The sequence below is a fragment of the Mus pahari genome, chromosome 2, assembly GCF_900095145.1.
Source record: "Mus pahari chromosome 2, PAHARI_EIJ_v1.1, whole genome shotgun sequence".
Classification (NCBI taxonomy): domain Eukaryota; kingdom Metazoa; phylum Chordata; class Mammalia; order Rodentia; family Muridae; genus Mus; species Mus pahari.
In genome coordinates this window covers 100,836,749-100,864,361 of record NC_034591.1, presented here as the reverse complement: position 1 = coordinate 100,864,361, position 27,613 = coordinate 100,836,749, and the positions used below count along the sequence as shown (strand labels likewise).

Genomic DNA, 27,613 nt, shown 5'->3' with positions numbered 1-27,613 from the left:
CAATGAAAACTAGGTAAGTGAGCGGCATTCTCTGCTGTCCAATAGATGGACGGGGCGTTGTCCGGCAGCCAATGACTGGCGCTAGAGGGCGGGGCGAGGCGCGCGTGCGAGGCCGAGGTACCTCGAGCGTTTGTGTGCCGAGGCTCGCGCTCTCGGGAGGCGGCGCTGTGCTGTGGTGCGGACCTCGGGGCGGCGTTGTCCGCGCGGCCAGGTGGGTTGAGGCGTCCGGGCTGGGATCGTCGCCCGGGGCCGCGCACAGCCCCTCGCCCCGCGGGCTGCCCGGAGCCGCGCACAGCCCCTCTCCCCGCGGGCTGTCCGAGAGCGCGCACAGCCCCTTCCCAGCGCGGCCCGGGCCCAGGCCGTCCGACGCTCCTGCGCTCGCGGGCCAGCTCCTCTCACCTCATCCCTTTCACCATCCTTGCTCTGTAGGACCTGCCGCCTCTGGCCGCCTCTCCTCTCTCTTGCCATCTGCGACGTCCACCCTCAACCTCGGGATTTCAGCCCCATTTCCCCTGGAAACTAACACCTCTCACTTTGCTTTCTGTAGGCACCTGGAAGGGTGAAGGCGAGAGGCAGATGACGACGCTGAACACAGGCTCGGCAAGGTTCGGAACCACAGTGGGCTTGCTTAAACTCTCCCTGCCTCCCCTTCCATGCCATCTAATCCCTCTCTTCTTCTAGAATCTTTGTCCTCATAAAGTGCTTTGGCTCAAAACTGCTGAAAATGCAGGTGGAAAGGCTTGCCAGCCGCCACCAATTTGCAATCTGTTATGTGGAACGGGATGGAACAGGATTCTGACCCAGCTTAGAGCACTAATTAGCACTGTGAGGAAGGGCCTGGTCATCCCGGACGTCCGTAAGATATGGGACATATGTGATTATCCCACACAGCCTCAGAGAGAATTACAACAGCTCAGAGGCGACCTTCAGCATTGTCTTTACAGAGAATTTGTTTATACCTCATAGTATGGCAGTGTTTGGCTTCCTGTGGTGGTTCTAACCATATGTTTCTAGATGGCCTTTCACACTGTCTCAAACCCAAATAAAAATATGCCAGACATTTACTGCAAACAAATTAGCTTATCACTTGTAGTTTTAACTGAGATTTTAGAAGTTGAGGAATATTAGACAATAGGGGTTTTATTTTGGAGGCTGGAGGAAATTGAGTATTGGAATAAGGCTAGTACTTGAGGCAGAAAGGGAGGAAGAATAAGATATATATATATAAAATATCTCCAAAACTGCATTGTTCTCATGTTGTCATTTTCTTGGCTTTATATCTGGAATTGTTTCTCTTGGTTCTCAGAAAAGGAAAATTAAGTTGTAGTTTAGCATCAGATTCACTATTGTGGAGTTTGTAAGCTTTGCTTTACTATTTTTCTTATCCAATTTGTGGCACATAACAGTATATAGTTCCTTGTGTTTTGCTGTAGTAAGATTTTTGTTGTAGTAGAGAAAGAAGTCTGTTAGAGGGAATTAAAAGCTGTTTTTACTCTTAGGTGACAGCATTGCCTTGCAGGCCTTATGTTTGGGCCATATTAGTAAATCACACTGGAAAGAGCGGAATCTTAAAACTGTTGTGATTTTTGACAATTATAGCAGTTGTCAAGGTCATGGGTAAACTACAGATCTCTGAGTTGGTCACTTTTGTAAACTGTTGTAAGTCTGCATTTGAAAAATCAAATGTACCTACCATGTCTTTGATAAATCTGCTTAGTGGTCACTTGTTTGGAAGTTTAGAAGATGGTAGCTTGTACTTCCTTCCTTTGATCTTAAAGTTTAGTAGAGGAGAGACCTATAAACCAAGAATTAAATGCACAGAGTTCTGCAGTTCAGGGTGTGGGATGATATGTAGTAGACACTTTTGCCTTCCAAGGAAGAGGCACACACACACATTACCTGTGGTGATGGGGGATGAATATAAAAAGGAATGGAAAGTTATTTCATCATCCATATTGTCTGAACCTTAGTGCTTTCAAAACCATATAGAGCAGTGTTTCTCAACCTTCCTTAATGCTATGATCCTTTAATACAGTTCCTGATGTTGTGTTGACCGCCCACCACAAAACTATTCTGTTGCTACTTTAAAACTGTAATTTTGCTACTGTTATGAATCCATAATGTAAGTACCTGATATGCAAGATCTCTGCTTTTTGAACCCTGTGAAAAGGTTGTTTGCTCAACCTCCAAAAGGGTCATGACCTACATGTTCAGAACCACTGTTAATAGAGCAATAGCTTGGTAATACTTAAGATAGGATTTTAGTCCTGGATACCACTTTCTTTCTTTGTCCATCTGACATTTATATCTTCTAAAGAAAACGAAGTCTACCACATCTTTATTCTTCTAAAACAGAAGATTCCTATTGGGCAGAATTTCGAGTCAAGCCAGGTTCTCTATATAGCCCACTCTGTAGACCAGGCTGGCCTCGAACTCAGAAATCCACTTGCCTTTGCCTCCCAAGTGCTGGGATTAAAGGTGTATGCCACCACTGCCCTGAGTGGTTCTTGGTTCTTAATCTCCAAGTTTAACCCATATATTGGCTTTAGCTGAGGTACTGAGTCCTGCTCTGGTCTCACATGAACAAAGAAAAGGGGTTGGTTCATGTCTTATCTGGCTCATATACTCGTATATTTGAATAGGATTCTGGAGACAGTTACTTTTCTTCAGAGGGTAACTGAGGGGTTCTAGAGTTTGTAGGCTTCTCTTTAGACACCTATCTTACATGATAATATATACTATCAGATATAGAGCATCTAGCAAAATGGTTGACACATGCCAAAGATTCAATATATCTTCCTGGTGCTGCATCTAGTTGTATTGTGGTAGAACTACTTGTTCATATGGCTCTCTTCCTGACTGAAATTCTGAGCTTCATGACAACAGGCTCCACAGTTCTATCCTACCTTTGATGAGAACCTGAGACATGGCATCTATTGCACAGGTATTTGATCTGGGGACTTCTCAACTCCTCCTGAAAGGCTTCCCAGAGAAGGTATTAGATAAATAGATTTCCCCCTCACCAGCCTCCTGTTCCAATCCTTTCTTCTTCAGCACACAGACCATCTTTCTTCTCTGCTACTTCATAGAATACCATGGTTTCCTTAGCCAGTTCCCTTTGGTGGACAACCTCGTACTATAACAAACAGTAACCGCACACCCAGTTCATGCTTATGCACCCTTGATGAAGTCTCTACAGTCACTCAGATTAGATTCCCAACTGGTCACATGTTTAGTAGGCTGAAAGTCCCATTCCTAATTCTTTTTGTTTTGTTTTGTTTTGTTTTGTTTTGTTTTGTTTTTTCGAGACAGGGTTTCTCTGTATAGCCCTGGCTGTCCTGGAACTCACTTTGTAGACCAGGCTGGCCTTGAATTCAGAAATCCGCCTGCTTCTGCCTCCTGGGTGCTGGGATTAAGGGCGTGAGCCACCACAACTGGCCCCATTCCTTTTTTTGTTTTGTTTTGTTTTTTGTTTGTTTTTTCGAGACAGGGTTTCTCTGTGTAGCCCTGGCTGTCCTGGAACTCACTCTGTAGACCAGGCTGGCCTCGAACTCAGAAATCCGCCTGCCTCTGCCTCCCGAGTGAGTTTCCTTATATTTTCAGGACTTAAAACAGTATATGATGCATGGGAGATGCATGGGAGATGTGTGTGTGTGCTTTCCAATTTTTACAATAGTTTGTGCTGTTTCAGTAGAGTAGAATTTTCATTGACAATATCAATTCAAAGTTCAGTGGTGGTGTTGCATGCTTTATTTCCAGCACTGGGAAGGGGAAGCAGGCAGATCTTTCTGAGTTTGAGGCCAGCCTACTTACTATACAGACTGAGTTCCAGGACAGCCAGGGATACATAGAAAAACCCTAATTAGGGTGGGGTATAAAGAAAACCAATTCAAGAAAAGTAGGACCCACTCCTCATCTGCATGTCACTAGCCACTCCTTTCCTCTAATTTAGACTGCATTTTACTCCTATTTCTTTTACTTCACATTACATAGTAAATCAGTTGTTGGTCATTTGTTTCTGCTATGTGAGCTCTATCTAGAGTGAGTTTCCTTATATTTTCAGGACTTAAAACAGTCTATGATGCATGGGAGATTCATAAGTGGTAAGTAAGTAAATGACTTCACTGTCATAGACTGAAGAATTTCATATCTGCATTATTAAATTGTTATAGACACCTCAGTACCAACCAGACTTTCCATGTTTTAGTTTGTGGTTGTTCGTTTGTTTTGTTAAAATGGCATCAGTAAGGAGATTTTTACATTTTGCAATATAAAAGACTTAAAATGTTGCTAGTTTATGAGTTCCTGAAGACTGTAAAATGGAGTCATTTTCAGAAATGAGATCCTTTGGAAGGTGACTCTAGAGCTCTTAAGCCTGTAAGGTCAGATGAGACTCAGTCTAGAAAGATTGCTTTCTGTGGTGTGTCATACTCTGAAGCTTCTGGGACATCATTATTAGACATGTTCACACTTCTGAACAAACAGGATTGTTTGTGGCAGGTGGTAAGTGAAGGTCCCACATCAGCTGAGTCAAATTTACTACCAACTAAGTCCTGACATGAAATACATGGGATAAAAATTAAGTTGGAATTTCCTATAAGAAACATCCTGAAACTATTAGCAAGCTTCATTTTGTTCAGCCTTTACTCCCTGGCCATTTGTAGTATTTGAGAAAAATAAGTTTGTTTTCATAGCTTTTCTGGAACTAAATGGGTAGTAATTAAAGGCATGGGCTTATTAGGTGAGGTGATATAGTCAATTAATTCCAGATGCCCAGGAGGCTGGGGCAGAAATTGGCAAGTTTTCGGCCAACCCGAACAACTTAATAATACCCTGTCCAAAAAACCAAAGCAAGTCAAGTATGGCGGTACCTTCTTTTAATTCCTATACTTGGGAGGCAAAGGCAGGCACATCTCATTCAAGGCCAGCCTGATCTACATAGGTCAGATCCAGATCAGCCAGGATGACCTAGTAAGACTCTTAGAATTAAAAAAAAAAAAAAAAAGGAAAAGGAAAGGAAAAGGAACAGCAAGCAATATAGCTCATTAGTAAGACACTTGCCACCAGCAAGGGCTTCAGGAAGGAAGTGCTTAAGCTGAAGTCAGGTACTTCCATAGGTGAAGTAACACCTCAGGCCAGATTTACTGTTGAGTGACTCTGGAGAGCAGAGAGCTTTCCAGAAGAGCGTGTAAGAGAGCAGCCAGCAAGTGCTCGGAAGAGCTGATTCTTTAATCTTGTTCCAGCCCCTGGATGTTATGTGGTCCCCCCCCCCCTTTTTTTTCTACATAAGTAAGTTATCTGTAGAGGGTTTCTCTCTTTTTTTTTTTAAAAAAGGTTTAGCATAGTGGTTCTCAATCTTCCTAGTGCTGTGACCCTTTAATACAGTTCCTCATGTTATGGTGACCCTCAACCATAAAATTTTTTCGTTGCTACTTCATAACTCCAATTTTGCTACTGTTATGAATTGTAGTGTACATATCTGATATGCAGGATGTCTTACATATGAATCCACCCCCGCCCCAACACACAAAGATGCCCAACTTACAGGTTAAGAACCTTTGGTCTAGTGGATCTTGGTTTAAAAGCTTTCTTGCTTCCTGATGACTTTAGTTCTGTTCTTAGAGTTTACACATTCCAAGGCTCAAGCAGTTTTTCCAAAAGTCCTGATGTATAGTCTACATTCCATGACTGAAGCCTTTCCCTCTCTAAAACCTGCCCATTCCTGACTGATCTTGTCTTTCCTGTCCTGTAGCACAGGGAAGCACTCTTATTCCCAGAGAGCAATTCCGTCCTGACCTTGGCCTGCTGGACATGATTTTATCAGTAGTTAACTTTGAAAGTTTGTCCCTCTTGAAATATGGCTCTTTTCAATGAACTTTGTTATGTATGTGTATCTACTGTGTCCAGTCTCATAATGTAGTTAGGCTTTCTTCTCTCCTCTTAGCAATGATAATTCTTTTTTTTTTTTTTTTTTTTTTTACTCAAAATTGTATCAAATGCAGTGATCATTGGGTGAATTTGTTGGTCTTGGCAGTGTAGAATTCTTGGAGTTCAGATGATTCCACTGTGGTAGCTTTTATGTCTGACCTTTAACTCACAGGAGAAGATCATTAGCCACTCATGTCATTGAGGGCTAAATAGTAAACAAAAGCACGTAAACATTTTCTAGAAGTCAGTTTTAAGTAACTGAGCCTGTCAGAAACAGATTGTAATGGAGAGTCATAGGTGTTGGGAAATACAAAGTGATCATTCCTGAAAGACACTGACATCCTCCTGCCTGAGATTTAGAATACTGGTAATATTTGAAAAATGACAGTCACCAAAAATCATGTATTGAGGCCCAGGAGGTGGTTGCACAGATGCATGCTAGAAGCTCTCTCAGGAAACCTTCACGGGTACAAGTAATCTATTCCTAATACAAATAATTTGAGTCCTGTTTTTTTTTTTTTTTAAATATTTATTTATTATATGTAAGTACACTGTTGCTGTCTTCAGACACTCCAGAAAAGGGCGCCAGATTTCATTACAGATGGTTGTGAGCCACCATGTGGTTGCTGGGATTTGAACTCAGGTTGAGTCCTGTTTTCTTAAGTGTGTGGTCAAATGTCTAATGGAAATGATCACAGGGGAGATCCTTGACAGAAATTATTCAGACATCTAGTGTGGGGACGATCCTTAGCAGAGATGTGTTCAAACTTCCATTACATCATTTTAGACAATTTTGGTTTTGTTATCAGTTGACGTTAGAGATTTGGTGAGAAAATATTTTACATGTAATAATTGACCTCATTAATTTTTTTATTAGTCTAAACGACATTATTTTACACATTTCTTTCTTTCTTTCTTTCTTTCTTTCTTTCTTTCTTTCTTTCTTTCTTTCTTTCTTTCTTTCTTTCTTTCTTTTTTGGTTTTTCGAGACAGGGTTTTTCTGTATAGCCCTGGCTGTCCTGGAACTCACTTTGTAGACCAGGCTGGCCTCGAACTCAGAAATCCGCCTGCCTCTGCCTCCTGAGTGCTGGGATTAAAGGCGTGTGTCACCACGCCTGGCAAGAGTATGTTTCTTTTTGGAGCTAAGCTGAAGAAGTCAGAGTCCCTCTGCTGACACCTATTTGATGTTTTCCTGGAAAAACAATTGACTGCCTTCAACTAGGGATAATTTGAAGGCTGTGTACAATCTTATGATTAAATATTGGTAAGTCTGTTGGTTCTGCCATTGGAAGTGTTTTTAAGTGCATTATGGAGCCTATTGCAATTTTTGTACATAATCAGAATAATGTCACAGAATATCTTTGGGACATTGTTTATTAAAGTCTATAAAAGTTAATAGTCATTGTACTGGCTAGTTTTGTGTCAACTTGACACAGCTGGAGTTATCACAGAGAAAGGAGCTTTAGTTGGGGGAAATGCCCCCATGAGATCCATCTATGGGGCATTTTCTCAATTAGTGATCAAGGGGGAGAGGCCCCTTGTGGGTGGGGCCATCTCTGGGCTGGTAGTCTTGGATTCTATAAGAGAGCAGGCTGAGCAAGCCAGAGGAAACAAGCTAGTAAGTTAACATCCCTCCATCAGCTCCTGCTCCCTGACCTGCTTGAGTTCCAGTCCTGACTTCCTTTAGTGATCAACAGCAATATGGAAAGTGTAAGCTGAATAAGCCCTTTCCTCCCCAACTTGCTTCTTGGTCATGTTTGTGCAGGAATAGAAACCCTGACTAAGACAGGCATTAAATTGAAAATAAAATAAACAGCCATTTTGTGGTGGTGCACACTGTAAACCACACTCTAGAGGCTGGGGCACATGGATCTCTGTGAGTGCCAAGCCAGTCTGGTCTGCAAAGTGAGTTCTAGGACAGCCAGGGATGGATGTGTGTGTGTGTGTGTCTGTGTGTCTGTGTGTCTGTGTGTCTGTATGTATATGTATATATGTATGTATGTATATGTGTATATATGTGTGTGTGTGTATGACCCTATCTTAAATAAAAATGAATGAATGAATAACAAAAATGAATGAATAAGTAAATGGGTGTCTGATTGTACAGTTATAATAAAATACCTTTGACTGGATATTTACAAAGAACAGAAATTTTATTTCCGTGTCTCTTTGGATGTTAGGATCAAGGCAGTGACCAGTTTACTTTTCTGGTGTTGCTGTTCTGCTGATAGGCTGGCACATTTCGTCTTCTCTGTTGTCCTCACCAGGTATAAGGCAGAAACATGAGAGAGCCAGATACTGTTTGATAGCTTTTAATCCCACTCCCAAGCTTCTTCCCCTCCTCAAAAGGATGTTCTTTTTTTTCTTTTTTTTTTTTTTTCTTTTTTTTTGGTTTTTCGAGACAGGGTTTCTCTGTAAAGCTCTGGCTGTCCTGGAACTCACTTGGTAGACCAGGCTGGCCTCGAACTCAGAAATCCACCTGCCTCTGCCTCCCGAGTGCTGGGATTAAAGGCCTGCGCCACCAGGCCCGGCTCAGGATGTTCTTTCTTACTGCTGTTATGTGGTAAGTCAGCACCTGAATTTTGAATGAGCTTTTAATGTCCTAGCAATAGTAAATTAATAGATATAATAAAAAATGACTAAATTAATAAAATTAGGAAGTATTTAGTAAATTGAACAAGACTTCTTAGCTGTGAATTCCATGACTTTGTGTGTGTACTTACAGGCATAATTATACAAGCACATATGTGCACATACAGAGGCCAGAGGTCAACATTAGATATCTATCTATATTGCTCTCCACCTTATTTTTAAAAATAGCCTTTTTCACTGAACCTGGAGCTCCTTGATTTCTCAAGGCTGGCTTGCCAACCTGCCCTACCCAGGGATCCTCTCCTCTTATTCCCACTGCCCCAGCCTTGTATAGGTGCATACCTCTGCATCTGGCTTTTTTACATAGGTGGTAGGGATTGAATTCAAGTTATTTGTGATTACACATCAAATACTGTACCCACTGAGTATCTCCCCAGCACTTAGCTATGTTTGAAGAATGCCAATTTGGGAACTGCTGTTGTAGAAATTTTACTCTAGAATTTCTAATCCACATAGAGTTTTGCCACTGTATTAAGGGAATGGCCTGTAGTCCTATAAGAATGATCTGTAGCAAATGAACAAAAATGAAAATGTTGGCTTAGACCTGACAAAGTGGAACTGGAAGACCTTGTAGAAATGCTTCCAAGTGATACATTCCTCACTCAGAACCCTGAACCAGAATGTGCTTTCTCAATGCTTGTCAAATGCTTTTTAAATTCTGTATGTTTTGTATTCTTGGCTCTGGTCCAGGAACCTGCCTTAAGCTTGTGGTCTTGATTCTTTCTTCCCAGAGGGTCTGCATCAGTCTGTCAGTGCAGGGTACACTGCAATATCAGCAAAGAGGTGGTGTTTCATTTACACTGTCTTTCTAGTCTGGAAGTCTTTAATTTAAAAGCTGCCTCTACAATTCATCTTTGTTTTTTGTTATATTTTACTCTTAGGAACCACTTAAGTGATTTTTCTCAGTTTCTTGACTTTCTCATCCACTAGTAATTCTTTTGTTATTTGGGGATGTTGTGGCTTTACTTTGATTTGATTTGATTTTAAGGTAGCAGTCAGGGTATTTCTGTATATATCAGAGTAACCTGAAATTGGTGATACTTCTGCCTCATCTTCTCTGGTGCTAGCTTTGTCAACCCTGAGTTTACTGTGCTTGCTTAGCTTTAGCCATGATGAAATAGCCGTTGCCATTTCCAGCATGTTTTCTGTTGGTGGCTTGAATGTAAAGTGTTTTCCAAAAAGCTCATGTGTCGAAGAATTGGTCTCCAACTGGTGTCACTATTGAGATAATTAGATCACCAGGATACTAATTTCATGAGAGACTTAATCTGTTGTTGATTTCATTGATTGTTGAGCTGTAAGGACTTTGAGGAAGGCAGTCACTAGTAGTATGCCTTTGAAGGGTTTGTTTTAATCCATGTGCTCACCAGCCCTCCTTCTCTCTTTTTCCTGATGCCATGAGGTGGAGCCGTTTTCCACTCTGCCATTCTGCTGTGATGTTTTTACTGTGACACAGGCCTGACAGTAGTGAAGCCAGCTGGCAATGGATTGAAATCCTGAGCCAAAATAAACCTCTCCTCTTCTAAGATGTTTGTCAAAACTGAAAGAATAATTTTCATATTGTTTTTGGATTTCTGTAGTGCAATCTAGCCCCAGGCTAGACCTGAAGTCTGTCTCATGTTGGGTCTGATCTTGAAGCACTCCTCCAGCTCTTTCCTACTTCATACTCATGGGTTACCACATTGCTACTTAAGAATTAAACAGCAGCTGGGCGTGGTGGCGCACTTGGGAGGCAGAGGCAGGCAGATTTCTGAGTTCGAGGCCAGCCTGGTTTACAGAGTGAGTACTAGGACAGCCAGGGCTACACAGAAACCATGTCTCGAAAAAACCAGCAGATCTATATTCTGTGGGAGGAATCTAGGAGTAGTAACCCAGTTCCTGTCTGAGAATCTCCTGAAGTTGCAGGCAGGCTGTCAGCAGAGGCTGTGCTTGGCAAAGCTTGATTGTGGGAAGATGCTCTTCCAAGCTTACACACATCAGCTCAGTCCTGTCACATAGGGCAGCTCTGTTGTGACATGGCTCACATGGCAGATAGTCTTAATCTTAGTCAGGTTTATGAAACTGAACATTTTCTTTATCTCTGACAGCTCTGGGCATATTTTTTTCTTTATCCCCACTACATTAGGCTTTTGTAAGAATGTGTCTTGCTGTGAGAAAGGGTCCTGGCCAACAGTGCAGACTGACAATGGAGTGTCCAGGAGCAGCTCACTGTTGAAGCATCTGAGTGGTTAGCTGGGGAAGCGCTGTGGATGGAGATCAGCGATAGTAAGGATAGTGACCTCACGTATCTTCACAGCTCAATAGCTATGCCTCCCAAGGAGCTGAAATCTCTAACAGAATCTCCTATTCTCAGCCAGCTACTAAACAAAGTTAGGGACACATTAAAGTACCAGTTCACACTCACCCAGCAGTGTGATCTTAAACTAACCAATAACACAGACAGGTAGCTTAATTCCTCAGTCAGGCCCTCCCTGCTAGTCTTTTCGATGTGTGAACCCTCTTAAATTGCAGTTTAGCTCTGTGGTAAGGGACATACCCACCATACGTAAGGCCCTGGGTTCTAGCCTCCAGCTCTGAAAAAAAATATTGTTGGATAGATTATGCCTAGTCAGTCAGAATATAGATGTGATAGTACTTTGTTTTTAAAGCCTGTATATTTATATGGTCATACTATACAACTATATAGATTGCTACAGTTTGGAAAAACCAATTTTGCACTTAGTGGAAGCTGCAGGTTGAATGTAAAGTACAGCTTAGTGGTCAGCACTGAGAACTGTAAGAATTGTTTTTCCTCAAGATTTATATTCAGTTCAATAACCTGATGATACTAAAAGAAAAACAAATTCAGCTTCTACTACTGTGTGTTTATAGTACAAATCACTTCTTTTTTTGTTTTTTGTTTTTGTTTTGTTTTTGTTTTTTGTTTTTTTTGAGACAGGGTTTCTCTGTGCAGTCCTGGCTGTCCTGGAACTCACTTTGTAGACCAGGCTGGCCTCGAACTCAGAAATCCACCTGTCTCTGCCTTCCAAGTGCTGGGATTAAAGGCATGCGCCACCACTGCCTGGCCAGATCACTTCTATGATCTCAAAATGTGTGTGCCTTAGCAGTCTTTTCTGTAGCAGAAACCAGCTGGGCAGTTTAATTCTGACATTGCCTATCTAGAGATAGCATCGGGTCCCACAGACTGAGAGCTCATTCCCAACATAAAGCTTCCTCAATTCAAACACCAGTTGAAGTTTGTAGACCATTGAAACTTACGGCCAATTGTCTGCTATTTGGGGTTCCCATCACCCCCATCCTTAGGTTTAGCTTGCCGGTCAGCTCACAACTCGGGGGAATACTGATGTTTGCAAGTTTAGTTTAAAGGATATTTTGTAGGAAGCAAATACCACTGAGTTTGGTGCTACATGCCTGTAATCCTAGTATCTGGGAGGCAGAGGCAAAGGAGCACCGTGAGGTAAAGGTCAGCCTGGTCCACACAGCCATTCCAGATCAACCAGGGATACACAGTGAGACACCTATGACAAAAATAAAGAAGACAGCAACAAAGGGACACATCGCCACACAGAGATTGATAGGGTGAGGTTTGGAAATAGCCTGTCTCCAGGAATTCCCAGCCCCCCCCACTCCCTCCTTCCCACCCACCCCCTCCAGCTCATGGATGAGTTCACTTTCCTATAAGCTTTGTGTTCAGCTGTGTAGAAATGCTCCAAACCCACTTTGAGTTCTTTATGAAGGAAGGCTTCATTATAAAAGCATGATTGAAACAGGATTACTGACCCCGTAATAGTGTGCGCAGACAGCAGGGGTGTGGTCTAATGCTAGAAGACTGCATAGGAAATCCAGCAGGGCCTGTCTGTCCAGAGTCTTCTTGGACTCTGCACAACAATCTGTCCTCTCTGCTATGGATAGGGCAGGGCCTCGATTGAAATGGAGTTTGATGATCAGTCCACACAATCAGAGAATTTGTTTCTGGCCAGCTCAAGGCAGAAAGATAGGGGAAGCTCAGAATATATCTTTGTTTTCAATTGTCTAGGGGAAAAGAAATTTTAGTTTCAATAGCCTTCTAGGAGGAGAATGGGATAGGATGATCCCTGAAGTCTAAAGCACTTCAGCATTACAAGAGCCTGTCCAGGGCTGGGATGCAGCTCAGTGGCAAAGTGCTTTCCAGAATTTGCAAGGCCTGGTTTCTATCCCCAGCACTAGAGAACAGAAGAGAAGGATAAAGGATTGCCTTCCACCTTTATTGATATGAAGCCAAAATGAACCAAAAGGCTGTTGTTTTGTGAGCCAGGAACCATGGATGAGACGTTTTGTTTTGTTTTTTTGGTTTTTCGAGACAGGGTTTCTCTGTGTAGCCCCTGGCTGTCCTGGAACTCACTTTGTAGACCAGGCTGGCCTCGAACTCAGAAATCTGCCTGCCTCTGCCTCCTGAGTGCTGGGATTAAAGGCTGCACCACTACGCCTGACCAAGTTGGGCCTGTCTTAAAAATCAAAAGCCAGCACACCCATGTCAGTCTTGGTTTCCATTCCCACTCATGAACAAGTGTGTCCTGCAGTTTACTGTGTTCTGTCTTGCTCTACACCAGAGACTTATTCTTTTGCTCTCTTCTTTTTTACAGTTATAAGGACAGGATTTCTTTATTCATTTTGGACAAAGGTAGAGTTTCAGAAAACTGAACTCTGTTTCTCTGGATGGTTTCTGAATTGGTGGACAGGAGTAACTGCCTTTTGTAAACAGCTAACAAGTAAGGCCTTGAGAATGACAGCCCAGTACAACCTGCTGCTCAGCAAGGCCTAGTCCCTGTAGGGTCTCTGTGTATAGGAATGCCACCTTATTTTACAGGTGCATTGACATTCAAAGCAGGCTTCTTTCCTCACACGCTGTATATGGAAGGGTCAGCAGTACTGAGCTGGATTCCTCCTGTTGGGGGAAGATAACCTGTGCAATTGGGAATAAACTGATTTCTTCTGTCTCTGTCTACAGAATGCTAAACAGATATATTGCTTACTTGATACCTTACTTACACATTTGTTTAAAATGAAATCATGGAGGATGTACAAGGTATCATAGCACAGTCTGACCTGGAGCTCACAATAAGCCTCCTGCCTCAGCCTCTGGAGCACTGGTATTACAGACATGCGGCACCATAGCTGCCCTAATATGAAATTCTCTTAGAACTCTTGAGCTGTTTTTCTACTATTCTTGCAGTACTAGAGGTTGTACCCAAGACCTAGTATGCACTGAGATAAGTTCCCAGCACATTTATTTGTTTGTGACAGATTTTCCCTGGATGAACTCCAGCTTGCTAGGTTTCTAAAGATGACCTTGAACTGCTGATCCTCCTAATTCTACCTCCTAAGTTCTAAGAGTAAAAGCCTTTGCTACAATAAGTGTTCTCAAAGGATAGATAAACTTTCAGGTGTGTTGCCTAGATGGCAACAAGAGAAAAATAATTTGTTAAAGGAAACTTGATTCCCAGCAGCCAGCGGGATAGAGCAGAGATTGGCATATGAATGGCAGCATGTGTAGACTTTGGCTTTGTTTCTTTTTTTAAATATTTATTTTTATACATATGGGTGTTTTACCTGCATCCATGTCTGTACCACAGCAGTGGCTGGTGCCCACAGGGACCAGAAGAGGCTGTCAGATTCCCTTAAAACTTGAGAGTTAACAGATGGTTGCAAGCCATTGTGTGGGTGCTGGAAACTGAGCCCAGGTCTTCTGAAAGAGCAGCAAATGTTCTTAACTGCTGAGCTATCTTACTAGCCCCCTCAGCCTTGTTTCTCAAAAGTTGAGAATCTGATTGGAAAAGAAAATTTATGCATATGAACTGGAACAATGAATATCATTACTGGTGTGCTCCTATGGGACAGCAGCTTAGTGGAGGAGGGGAGGAGTAATAGCTATAGAAAAAAGACATAAATGATATAAAAAATACCAAACTGAATTTAAAATTGCTGTGATGGTTTATATTGACTGCCAACGTGGTGAGATCTAGCTAGAATCATCTAGGAGATCAATCGCTGAGGGAATTTCTAGATTAGAAGTGCACAGCACTGTCCTGTAGGTTAGGATTCAGGACTGAAGAAGGAAAGCTGAGCAGCTAGCATTCCATAACTATCTGCTTCCCTACTGTAGTGCAGCTTCTCAAATCCTTGTCTCCATGCCTTCCCCACGATGGACTGTGTTTTGAAACTGTGAGCTAAAACAAACCCTTCTTTAAGCTGCCACCTTTTTCAAGCATTTTTGGTCCTAGTAGTACATAAAGTTACTGATATAGAAGCCAAAAGAAAAGTTATAGACATAGGAATCTTGGTCACTTGTTAATTTGCCATGCTGGAGATGAACCACTGTACTATAAATTCACTCATGTTTGCCTTTAAATAAGGATGGATGGATGGATGGATGGATGGATGGATGGATGGATAGATAGATAGATAGATAGATAAGAGCTGGCAAGATGGCTCAGGGGGTAAACTTTATACAATAATTCCTCTTCCACCACATGGGATCCATGAATAGAACTCTGTCATCAGGCTTAGCAGTAAGTACTTTTATCCTCTGAGCCATCTCATCAGGGTGGCAACAAATTAAGAACTTCAAATGAATATAACCAATAATGCAGTGGCTGTGTTTCTGGCAGATAGTCCAAGAAAATCAGTAAGATGATCAAAAAGATACTCTTTCAGACTGTATCACATAGAGACACTGGCCTCGGTTCCCAAGACAGGTTTTCATGTTGATATAGAACACCATGTCATCCTACTAGCAAGCAGGGAACTGGGGATGTATGTATGTAGCTGCACAGATCAGGAGCTTAGGGCTAGGAAGGCATTGTGCATGTGTTGCTCATTGTTCTTAACTATAGGTGGTTGAGCAGCTGGTGAATTTTTTTTGTTTTTGCCTAGCAATACAGTGATTTTTTTTTTTTTTTTTTTTTTGGTGTTTCAAGACAGGGTTTCTCTGTATAGCCCTGGCTATCCTGGAACTCACTTTGTAGACCAGGCTGACCTCGAACTCAGAAATAATACAGTGATTCTTTTTTCTTTTTCGGTAATCTTTCCAACCTCACCTCTCATGAACTGTTATTTTTTTAAATAAATTTTAAGGAGAAACAGAATTTGATACTCAGAATAAAGAGCTGATGCTTACACTGTTCATTACCATTGTATCTGTAGGGGGCTGAGACGATGGCTCAGCTGTTAGGAGCACTTGCTGCTCTTGCAGAAGTCCCTAGTTGGGTTCAGTTCCCAGTACAGACATTAAGGAAGTTCACGATTACATATAACCCAGCTCCAAGTGATTTGTTGCCCTCTTCTGGTCTCTGGACACCCTCACGAATGGATGGTATACAGTCATACAGATACACATGCAAAAATAATTTTAGAAAAAATGTACTTCCTCTTCCTGTGTAAATGGTGAGGAAGCTGATCTGTAGTAGGTTCTAGGACTTTTAGGAATTTGGCATAGGATACTCCATCCACATCATTTGACTTTTGTTTAGAAAGAGTAAATTTAGTCTTTCTCATTCCCTTTTGTTTTTGTTTGTTTTGTTTTTGTTTTTTTGTTTGAGACAGGTTTCACAATAGCCTGGGCTAACCTGAAACTTGAGACAGTCTTCCTGTTTTGACGTCTGAGTGCTGAGATGACAGATGTGAGGCCACCATGGCCCATTCCTCTCAATTCTTAAAAGAACTATACACCTGAATAGTTGGTAACGAGATAGATGTAATGATGCTGAAAGACCCCCTTTCCCGGGGAGACCCTCTCTCAAGTCCTGGGATGAGACGATGCCCCAATAACTCGAGAGAAACCATTCTTGATGCAAAATGCATGGGGTTTAAATGGGAAAAGTCAGCATGCTGAGAACGAGCTCATAGGAGATCAACCTTTAAGCAGTTTCAATTGAGGGCTTTTAAAGGAAAGATCATAAGGAAAGGGGGGTGGGGGGAAGTTTACAAAGAATGGGAAGCTGAGTAAATATTTTAGCTCATCTCTTACTGAAGAGCTACAGGCTATCTTTGGTAAACATTCTTGGTGGGGATCTGAGTAAACATCATAAGAGTGGGGGTGATGCGTTACAGCCCATATCCTATTGAAGGGTTTCAGACTTATCTTTGGCAAACATTTTTAGTTCCTTACACAAAGAGGCGCCAGAGTGAGTTTAAGATGAGCCAGTTCCAGAGGTCATCGGTAAGGAGGAAGAACAAAGAACTCTTTGCTGGGCTTTGTTTCTAGGGAGTCTAAGAAACAAATTGGGGTCTTACAATGTCATAACAGTTACAAACTAACAGTTGTGTTTGTGTAAAGTAATTGGATTAATTCTATCCTCATTAGCTTCTGTACTGGCTAGTTTTGTGTCAACTTGACACAGCTGGAGTTATCACAGAGAAAGGATCTTCAGTTGAGGAAATGCCTCCATGAGATCCAGCTGTAAGGCCTTTTCTCAATTAGTAATCAAGGGGGAAAGGCCCCTTGTGGGTGGGACCATCTCTGGGCTGGTAGTCTTGGGTTTTATAAGAGAGCAAGCTGAGCAAGCCAGGGGAAGCAAGCCAGTAAAGAGCATCCCTCCATGGCCTCTGCATCAGCTCCTGCTTCCTGATCTGCTTGAGTTCCAGTCCTGACTTCCGTGGTGATGAACAGCAGTATGGAAGTGTAAGCCAAATAAACCCTTTCCTCCCCAACTGCTTCTTGGTCATGTTTGTGCAGGAATAGAAACCCTGACTTAAGACAGCTTCCAAATGAAGACTATATTTATTTAGCTTTGACATAATTACTGGGGGAATTAGCCCTAATCTATTTTTTCTAGCACTAGACTTAATTCTTCAGTGGTGCTCCCACAGTACTTGCTGTGTGAGTCTCACCTGAGTTACTTCTGCTGCAGCACCAGTCCTGCGGAAGCATTTCACTTAGGCATGTGCTCCTGATCCATCACTGTAGTGGAGACTTCCCGTTCTGGCTTCTTCCTTTCTCACTCTCCACTCTCCTTTCTCTTGCTTCCTCATGATCCTTCGACCCTCAGGCTGAAAGCTGAATGAGTCTCTGACTTTTCTGTTCTTCACAGTAATTGCCTGTAGCCACTTCATTTTAATGAATAGTTTTAAATTGGGGAACAAGGTTTACATAGCATCTCTTGGTAGCCATGAGGAACATCTGCTCATTGGGGCCAACCAGATCTTGGGGACCAGTATTTAGCATTTGACTACATAACAGCACCAGATCAACACAACATTTTCATTAAAGTCATCAACCTACAACTTGAGAAGTGTCTGGAAGGATCTGGGTGTTTTAGAGTCATATTTTCTTGGTTCTTTATTTTTTGCTTTTTTTTTTTAAATCTATTTAGAATCTCCATAATGAATGGATCCAGTGTGGCAAGTACATCACCCAGTGTGAAATGCAAAGAAGACCAAGGGTTAAATGGACACGAGGAAAAGGAAAACCCATTTGCAGAATACATGTGGATGGAAAATGAAGAGGATTTCAACAGACAGGTAGGCAAAGGTAGAAGACAATCACTATCCCAGTGACCTATTGCAATCTTTTTTTTGCCGTACTTATAGGTATGGGATGGCTCTTTTAGTGTTAATAAAGTCCCGACACACTTAAGAGAATCAGGGGTTTCACCTCTTAGCAGCCAAAGGCTTATAACTCAAGTTAGAGTTTAGAGTCTATAACTCTGGGTTCTGAGCCAAGGGCTTGACCCTTTAAATCTTCATAAACACTCAAGTAACTGTAGTCTCTCCTCCCTCTTCCCTCTGCCATCTGTGGGTCTCTGTCTTTCCTATATTCTACCCAACCACATTGATGTAGTCAGTGTAAAAGTGTAAGTTTTTCTCATGGTAAATACTTGGTAGATTATATGGTTAAAAATGTTTTCCCTGGGAAAACGCTTCTTTATGAAATCAAGTTTGAGTAAAATAATTAATAATGCACAATTTATGATAAAATATGTGATATTTGAAAACCTACTCATGAAGAAAACAGCTTCTCTAGCTGGAGTGTCTGCTATCCACTGGTAAGGATGCACACAGTGGAAGTGGAAGGAATGTAGCTGACTGGAAGGCACTCCCCAGGGGTGGAGGTTCCTCACTCCCAGGAGGGATGGGGATCCTTCACTGTTTCTGCTACTTGTGTGCAGGTCTTCCCTGCCCTCTTGCCTGCTCATTGTCTACTACAACACTCCTGACAGGCTCATGCTGTTCTTGTGTACCTCATTCTGAAAAGTCATATTAGGCAATTGCTACCATGCCTTACAAACCTGAGTTTAATCCTCAGGACCCACACAGTGAAAAGAGAACAAACACATGTGCACCTCCCTCCAACAATAAATAAAAGCTTTTAAAGCTATAATCCCTAATCCTAGCGTTGCCATTGGTTGGAGCAGAAGGTACACACATGCATATTCACTTATGCAAGTGGAGGCCATATGTCAATATTGTCTTTCTCTGTCAGTCTCCACTTTATTTTTTGAAACAGGGTCTCTCAGTGAATCTGAAGTTGGTGATTGGCTAGACTGGCTAGCCAGTGAGTTCCTAGACCTCTTCTGCCTCTGCCTCTGCCTCTGGACACCAAGATTACAGGGACACACCACCACACCTAGCTTAAAATGTAAAACATGAACACTGGGGATCCAAACTCAGGGCCTCATGTTTGTGCCATAAGCACTTCCCCTGCTGAGCCTTTTCCCCAGCCCGATCTTTTGGGGGGTCAGTGGGAAATGTTTTCTGAAAGATGGTAATGGTGGTGCATGCCTATAATCCCAACACTTGCAAGGTAGGAGCAAGGGGATAAGGAGTTCAAGGATTTGTCTCCAAAAAAAAAAAAAAAAAAAAGAGAGAGAAGAAAAGGTTGACCAAGTATGAGGCTTTTAGAACCACATTGGAATGTCATCTTGAGGAGATAACAACTAAGTCCTAAAGTCCTAAATAAGGAAATACCATTTGTTTGAGATCTCAGCAAGCAGTAGTATATGATGGTATGTACTTCAGAGACAGAGTCAACAAGGACAGTTGGAGGTCAGCTTCATATTGAGTTTGAGCCCATCCACGGATACATGAGACCCTGACCCAGACAGACAAAAAATGTGATCTCAGGAAGTATAACAAAGGAGCTGAAGACATAACTACATCAAGAGTGCTTGCTGTTCTTGCAGGGACAAGTTTGCTTCCCAGCATCTACATGGCAGTCCACAAACATCTGTAACTCCAGCCCCAGTGTATCTAATATGCTTTTCTTCTGGCCTTCTTATTTACTTGCACTAATGTGCACTTACTTCCCCCCTCCCAATTAAAAATAATAATATATTTTAGAGGAAGGATAACTCAAGAAAGGGAAGAATTCTTGTAAAAAACACATTAGTTATACTTGTGAATGATTTATATTCATATTCTGATAATTTTAATATTAAAGAGAAAAGGGACTCGGTTCTGCTAAGCAGGAGGCAAACACCAATTCTCTGCAACTTGGAGGTATTGTCACTGGCGAGACATGACATAGGATGTAGAAGACACTGCTCAGTTGTGAGTTAGGGGTCTTTTACATTCGTGTTTTCTAACTGGAAGAATTTTTTTTCTTTTTCTTTTTTTTCTTTTTTGGTTTTTTTCAAGACAGGGTTTCTCTGTTTAGCCCTGGCTATCCCGGAACTCACTTTGTAGACCAGGCTGGGAATTTTTTTTTTCTTAAGCTCCTATCTTTTCCCCATGTGTGTCTAATAACTGAACTCAGAGCAGGTGTAATGCTCACTCATGCCTCAGAGCTGAAACTCACAGTCTTTTGTTGGTTTTTCTTTTTCTTTTATGTTCTAAGTGCAAATCCCCCAACTCTTATGCAAAGAAAATGGAGTACTGCTATAATAAGAGAAAGATTTACAGCTGGGCAGTGGTGGCGCTCGCCGGAGGCAGAGGCAGGTGGATTTCTGAATTCTAGGCCAGCCTGGTCTACAGAGTGAGTTCCAGGACAGCTAGGGATACACAGAGAAACCCTGTCTCAAAAAACCAAAAAAAAAAAAAAAAAAAAAAAAAAAAAAAAGAGAGAGAGAGAGAGAGAGAGAGAGAAAAAGAGAGAGAGAGAGAGAGAGAGAAAGATTGATTGATTGATTAATTTACATGGCAAGGTCCTAGAGAGAGAGAGAGAGAGATTTTGATTGATTGATTTACATGGCAAGGTCCTAAAAGAAATAGCTATGGTAAAATATTTGGACAAGCGAATATGTAAGAGAATGGAGAGCAGAAATGTGGCAGCTTATACCTGTGGTCCTAAGACTTGGTAGGCTCAGACAGGAGGGTCGATGTGAGTTCATAGCCAGCCTGAGCTGTATACATAGTGAGTTTTTTAGTCCAGTCCTGTCACAGAGAGAGAAAAGTAGAGACTGGATAGAGAAAATAAATACAAGACATTTCAAACACAAAGCTATGACTTAGAAATATTTATTTAAGAGCTTCATAACTATGAATTTATGAGATTTACAAATATTTTGGCAATTATTAATTTAATTTACTCTTCTTAAGCTGGGTGATAGAACATGCCTATAATCCCAGCATTTTTGGAAGGTCAGAAGTTCAAGGCCAGCCTTAGCTACAGAGTTCAAGGCCAGCCTGTGATATATCTATAAAACTGTCTAAAAACAAAACAACAGAAAAAATTAAAAACTTGCTATTAGTGACTTTTTCTGAACCTGTGACTCACAACTGAGTGATTATTGTTATTGTTTGATCTATCTTGTGGAGGCAATGAGCTGTGAACCTGTTACCCAGAAGGAGGTGGGAAAGAGATTTGGCAAGTGTGGAGTGGCCCATGAAGTCACTGAAATCTCCTGAGTAAACACTGTCTGCAAAGGACTGGATAATCCTAGGTCTCTTTGCTTCAGTTTGTGACAATGTTTAAGAAGTACAGAGTAGGGCGCGGTGGCACACGCCTTTTTTGTTTTTTTGTTTTTTGGGTTTTTTTTTTGGTTTTTCGAGACAGGGTTTCTCTATATGGCCCTGGCTGTCCTAGAACTCACTCTGTAGACCAAGCTGGCCTCAGACTCAGAAATCTGCCTGCTTCTGCCTCCCAAGTGCTGGGATTAAAGGTGTGCACCACCACGCCCGGCTTGGCACACACCTTTAATTCCAGCACTTGGGAGGCAGAGGCAGGCGGATTTCTGGGTTTGAGGCCCGCCTGGTCTACAGAGTGAGTTCCAGGACAGCTATACAAAGAAATCTTGTCTCGAAAAACCAAGATAGATAGATAGATAGATGGATGGATGCAAGAGTCAAAATCAAAAGTAATGATAAAAAGTGTCCCACAGGTCTAGAGAGATGGCTCAGTGGTTAAGAGCACCGACTGCTCTTCTGAAGGTCCTGAGTTCAAATCCCAGCAACACATGGTGACTCACAACCATCCGTAATAAGATCTGATGCCCTCTTCTGGTGCATCTGAAGACAGCTACAGTGTACTTAGATATAATAATAAATAAATCTTAAAAAAAAAAAAAAAAGTATCCCATAAAGATCTGTGAAGACCTGAAGTTTCTGCCATTTTGAATAACTAAGATCATGTTTTCTCTTTAGTTTCTGTGATTCCATGACCAAAAGCAACTTGGGGGAAGAAAAGGGTTTATTATAGCTTACAATTCTAGGGAAATACAGTCAGTCCATCATGTCTGAGAAGGCATGGCAACAAACAAGCATTAACAACAGGAACAAGAAGCTGGCTTTTCACATGTTACCTACAAATTGGAAGCAGAGCGCACAAGAAATTGGGTAGGGCTGTAAATCTCAAAGCCTGCTTCTAGTGACATACTTTCTCCACATAGGCTTCACCTCATAAAGGTTCTGTGATGTCCCTAAACAGCATCACCAACTAGGGACATGTATTCAGAAACATGAGCCAATTGGGAATAGTTCTCATTTAAACCACAACTGTCATTAGAAGCATCATTAGCTTTCTTGCCCATCTGGTGGGAAGGGCTGAGGACATCCTCTGCGATAATACCTCTGAGCTTTCCCCTTTGTTGGCAGGTGGAGGAAGAGCTGCAGGAGCAAGACTTCTTGGACCGCTGCTTCCAGGAGATGCTGGATGAAGAGGACCAGGACTGGTTCATCCCAGCACGAGACCTGCCTCAGGCTGTGGGGCACTTACAGCAGCAGTTAAATGGACTATCAGTTGGTGAAAGTCATGAATCTGAAGACATTTTGGTAAGAGCCTTCAGTAGTTCCACATGTAACATCCTGAAAAGAGTATGGTGTTTAGAGTCATAGATGCTCTGTGTGGCTTTATGCTCTATCTACATCAAGTCTCTGGAGCTTATGAGTTGCCATGCCTTCAACCCCTTAAATGAACCCCAAGCTCTGTGAAATTGTAGTCATCAGTCTTCATTTACCTGATGTTCTACACTGGGATAAAGGTTAGAAGCCTGAATTGGGCTTCAATAGACTACTTGATACTGTTTTTCTCTTTCACTGTCTGTATCTATGAACTCTCTCTGCTAGGAAAACTGTTCCTATTAGAAGGAACACACTGCTCACAGGCCAGTTTGCATGTCAGTTAAGTCAGGGAAGTGAGTTCCTTGCCTTCTGTTTTGATGTGGCACTTTGAACATTGTTCAAAGAGTTATGTTCCTATATGGCTGTGCCCTGCAGTGAGCCAAGATTTAGGCTGTTCACAAGTATACCAAGGGGTACAGAAAGATGAGGAAAATAGAGGTTCTGGTATCCAAGCTGGCTTTGAGGAATATTGTTTTTTTACCAGTTCAGTAGCTTGAAGTGCTATTTGGAATGAATATCATTTATACGTTCAGGAAAATATCCTATAGTGGGGTGGGACACATGAAGGAACAGCCTCTGAGAACAATTCAGTTATAGCCTGGGGTATTAATACTCTTCCTTTTTTCAGATACTGGGTTCAGTCCTCAGAACTTCAAAAATAAATGATTTTTTTTTTTGTCCCTGTCCCTCTCCTCCTTCCTCTCTCTCTGCCTGTGCTTTCATATCTCTGCGGGGCTGGAATTTGAGTATTGTATATGCTAGGCACATACTCATCAGTGAGCTACATCCCTAGCTTGGAAATAAGTTTTAAAGTACAGTATTCCATGAAAGCAGAAAGACAACCATTAGTATGGGGAGGGAGATCACAGAGATCCACCTGCCTCTGCCTCCTGAGTACTGTGATTAAAGGTGTGTACCACCACACCTGGCATGTTTTCTCTTGGTTCTTATTTCAGAGCAAAAGTAACCTGAATCCAGATGCCAAGGAGTTTATTCCAGGAGTGAAGTACTGAGCTGTTGGAAGCTTCCAGAAGGACTTGTCTTGTCCCCGTACTTGGGGCCAGCAATGCACAAAAAAGGCGGAGCTGAAGGGGGGTGGCAGGGTGTGCAGCCAGGGCGGGTTGGGTTGGGAAGGTGGATTAACTGGATTTTGTGACTCTGAGTAACTAATGTGCGAGGTACAACTCTCCAAGCCTGAGCATGGCTCTTCTGTTGTGCTGACTTGCTCAGAGCAGTTTCCAATTTATTTTATTTTTGATGAGCTCTCTGGAGTTAAGGAACTGCAATTGTTTTACCCTTGTATGAATGTTGTCTGCATTTTAGCAAAATAAGCTGACCAAGAAAAACAGTATTTAAGAATAATTTTCCCTGCTGTGTACCTACCAGCAGCAGGGTTCCTGGAGAGCTTAAGGAGTTTGCAGCTGGGTGATAAGGGGGAAAAACATGATACAAACCAGATATAACACTCAGCTCCCATCCCCTGACATTTCCATGATGAACTGGGATACCAGTGGCCCATAAAGCTCTTGTCTCCTATCCTGAACTCAACTCAAGAGAACACAGATTTGAAAGTTCTTGGATGAATGTAACTTTGGATGGATGTGTGTTGTATATCAGAAAAGCAGGGCTTGATGGTGATTGTCATTAGTGACTGCTGTCCTGTCATCAGTATGTAGCCATTGTTGCTCATCAGGGTTGCTTTGCCTTCATGATCTTCATGGGGGCAGCTTCTGGCTTCTTTCCCCCCTCAGTTCTAAAAGACACTATTAGTCAAAGTCCGAGATGGGCCTTTAGTTGTGTTAGTTACATCTTGAATCTTATTTTTTTTTTTTTGGACAGTCTTGTTTTCCTAAGTCCCTTCAATATCTGATGTCTTAATTCCCTCAAATTTTCTGTTTTTTTTTCCCCAAGGAAATACATGTTTCCAGGGACTAACAAGCTGCTTAGTTTGGGTTTTCTCATGCCTTACAGAGTGATTCCCAGAAACTAAGCTGCTGAGGGGCCCTGCCCAAGAGCACAACAATCAGGCTTTCTGTGTACAGGAAGCTGTTACTAGGTGTTACTGCTCCCACAGACCAGCTTTAGTTTCCTCATGGTCCTGTCTAGGTGCACTCTTAGTTCTAGCTGTAACTCACTACGGTTTTTGTTGGTGCTCTGTGGAACTGAACTGCACCAGGAGCTGCTGCTGTGAGTAGAGGTGAAGGTGGTAGTGTCAGAGGGTGAGAGAACAAGTGTCCTGTCCTGATCATACTCCAAGGACAAGGGTCTTGGGAGGACTGATGGTGCTGTGGCTATCACTGTGCTGTATGGCAGGTCTGGAAAGATCATGCCGCTTCCAGCAGTCCATCAGATCAGTATGTAGTATGGGCAGAGACTGGAAGGAGAGGCCTGAGGTCTGGAAAGTTTCCCCTTTTCATATGAACTGGTTTGCTGAGTTTCCATTTTGTCTTGGTGCCATGGATAGAACCCAGAGTCTCACTTGTGGCAGGTTAGTCCTACCCTTGAGCTGTTCTCAACCCTCCCTTGATTTGAACACAGTCTTAGAAGTTAAAGACAGACGTCTCTCTCTTTCCAGTTTGAGTCATCACAAGGATGGCATCTTGTGAAAGTGGCCTCCTACTCAGGTCACATCATAGAGAGTAGCTCAGAGAACTTGTATGGCCAGACACACACATCTTCCCAAAGCTTCTCCATCGAGAGAGAATGAAACTAGGAATTCCTGGAAGGACTTTATTTCTGTTTAAGCTTTTAGCTTGGCATGTCCCCTCTAATAAGGAGAGGGAGGGTATGTGTAGGACATTTAAAATGATTCTTTCCCTTGTAGTCTCCATGAGGTCAGAATGTATCAGGATTGTAAGAAGATCCTTCAGAATCTCTGCAGAGTGCACCTTCCTCTGAGCACCTGTCTGGGAAGCGTATGCAAAGCCTGAGGTGGCTTTGTTCCATCCTTCAGTTTTGCTCTTTGGAAGCCAAGCTGCTAGGAGTGGTCCAAGGGGCCTGCCTCCCTCCTGCTGTGCTGGCTCATTTTATTTGGATGTCATTCTCTAGCCTGGTTTCAGAGGTGTATGTTGTTGGGTATACCTGGAATCCAAGGGCTGGTGTGTTGAGTCCACCTCAGAGGCAGGGTGCCGACTGTAGGCTTAGGATGCAGCCAGTGAACTGGTCCTTAGAAATGTATGGAATGATTTTTCCTGTGACTCAACTCTTTTACCATCCAATGTTGTGAGGAAGCACAATTGTACCCTAGACCTACAGACTCAGCCCCAATTACAAGAGTTTTGGGTTGTTTTTTTCCTTGGAATTCTCAAACTCAGATTGCTGTGTAAATTCAGCAATAGAAAGCATTCTAAATAGTTGCTAGTCTGCCTGGTCTCAGTATTCATTTATTAGAGACTGAGTTCTGTGATTATTTGACCCTGCTAACTTTGGGGGCGGGGAGACGGGAAGGAATGCCTATTCATGAATTTTAGAGTACATCAGAAATCTGAGGTAGCCAAAGCCTTGGTACTGTAGCTCAGGGTCAGGGACCAGTTTCTATCTGTAGTGTGGTTATCATATAAACAAGCCAGGAGATATTCTAAGGAGAAGATTGGGTCTTTTTTATTGAACCCAGGACCTCGTGCTATGCAAGCACTACACCAGGCTGGTTGTACTCCAGGCCTGTGAAAGGCTGAGACTGGGTAGCACTATTTCCAAAGTTACAAGACCTATGATTGCTTCATTAAGATTGTAAGGTTAACCATGGCTTAAAAATAAATGGTTTTGATGAACTACTAAGTATTTTCCAGGTTATTGTTATGCCAAGTTTTTTTACTTTAGAGAGATGAAGGTGCAGGTAAACAGCCCTGAATTTGCACTAGCACCCTCGAGGAGCCAGGAAAGAGGGGAAGCCAAAGTAGACCTCTTGATTGGGACTATGGCAATGAGCATGTGACTGCCTGGCCTTCTGAGTTTGTCCCCTATTGCCAGAGGGGACAGGCCTCTTCAGTAAGGGTCTTGGTTTATAGGATGCCAAGGACAGGAACTCAGGGGTCTGACAAATTTGACTAGAAGTACCTACCTGATGGAAAAGCTCATCCCAGCCATCCTCCTCTGGGAAAACAGGGGTGGAGGGCATCCGTTTGCTAAACAGGGAAGAAAGGATGCTGATGTGAAGCAGGGACCCTGACTGATTATGTCCACAATTTGCCATGAGATTTGCTGCCCCCAGGATGGTCAGTCCCGAGATGGCCCAACAGTGGGTGTGAGCCCATCCTGCTAACATGAGGATGTCAGCAGACAACAGTTACAATCTGGAAAGTGAATCCTCCAGTTGCAATCCTCTCCCACACAGAAGCTATGGGTGATAATAGGAACAGAGCCGGAATGTAGCCAACCAAACAGTAAAGACGACCTGGCCTCTGTCTATCACCTAACCCACTGCCGGACCCAGAAGTTTCCATTTCCTGGGAATCAGGGGACTAGGACATTAGACACTGCTTTCTTCAGGGTGTCAAGCTTAGAAGCCACACTTCCTGTCTTTGGGGAACAGGAGGGAATTCAAGGGCAGATGTATCTTTTCTTTTTTAATGTAAAATCCCCCCTACATTTTATTACTTATAATTTAAATGGAAGATTTGCTCAGCTCTTCTCCCCAAATTTAACTTTTTTTTTTCTTTAAATGAATAAACATTCTAGGCTACTTACTGCTATAAAGAAAAAAAAAAAAAAGGCAGTTCTTAGGATCAAACTCAGAACCTCACACAGCTAGGCAAGCATTCTGCCAATGAGGTTAATATCC

General features: G+C 42.4%; 1 protein-coding gene across 3 annotated transcripts; it reads left to right on the top strand.

Annotated features, from left to right (window-relative positions):
• Positions 1-110: 110 nt before the first annotated feature.
• Paip2b (poly(A) binding protein interacting protein 2B) lies at positions 111-26,610 on the top strand. 3 transcript variants are annotated; one of them, XM_021190491.1, is made up of 5 exons: positions 111-211; positions 548-605; positions 17,931-18,078; positions 22,588-22,764; positions 23,790-26,610. In XM_021190491.1, the coding sequence occupies exons 2-5, from the start codon at positions 577-579 to the stop codon at positions 23,844-23,846; spliced, it is 411 nt and encodes a 136-aa protein (XP_021046150.1). In that variant the 5' UTR covers positions 111-211; positions 548-576; the 3' UTR covers positions 23,847-26,610. The 3 variants fall into 3 exon arrangements, with proteins under 3 accessions (XP_021046150.1, XP_029390750.1, XP_029390751.1); XM_029534890.1 differs by lacking the exon at positions 548-605 and having other exon boundaries at positions 134-211; XM_029534891.1 differs by lacking the exons at positions 111-211; positions 548-605 and adding an exon at positions 4,062-4,103.
• The last annotated feature ends 1,003 nt before the right edge of the window (positions 26,611-27,613 follow it).

Bases quoted from the DNA above. Each gene is read 5' to 3' on its own strand.
- Paip2b (XM_021190491.1), top strand. From the start codon at position 577: ATGACGACGCTGAACACAGGCTCGGCAAG. The intron at 18,079-22,587 runs GTAGGCAAAGGT...CTTTGTTGGCAG, and splicing joins AAGAGGATTTCAACAGACAG to GTGGAGGAAGAGCTGCAGGA. The intron at 22,765-23,789 runs GTAAGAGCCTTC...TTCTTATTTCAG, and splicing joins ATGAATCTGAAGACATTTTG to AGCAAAAGTAACCTGAATCC.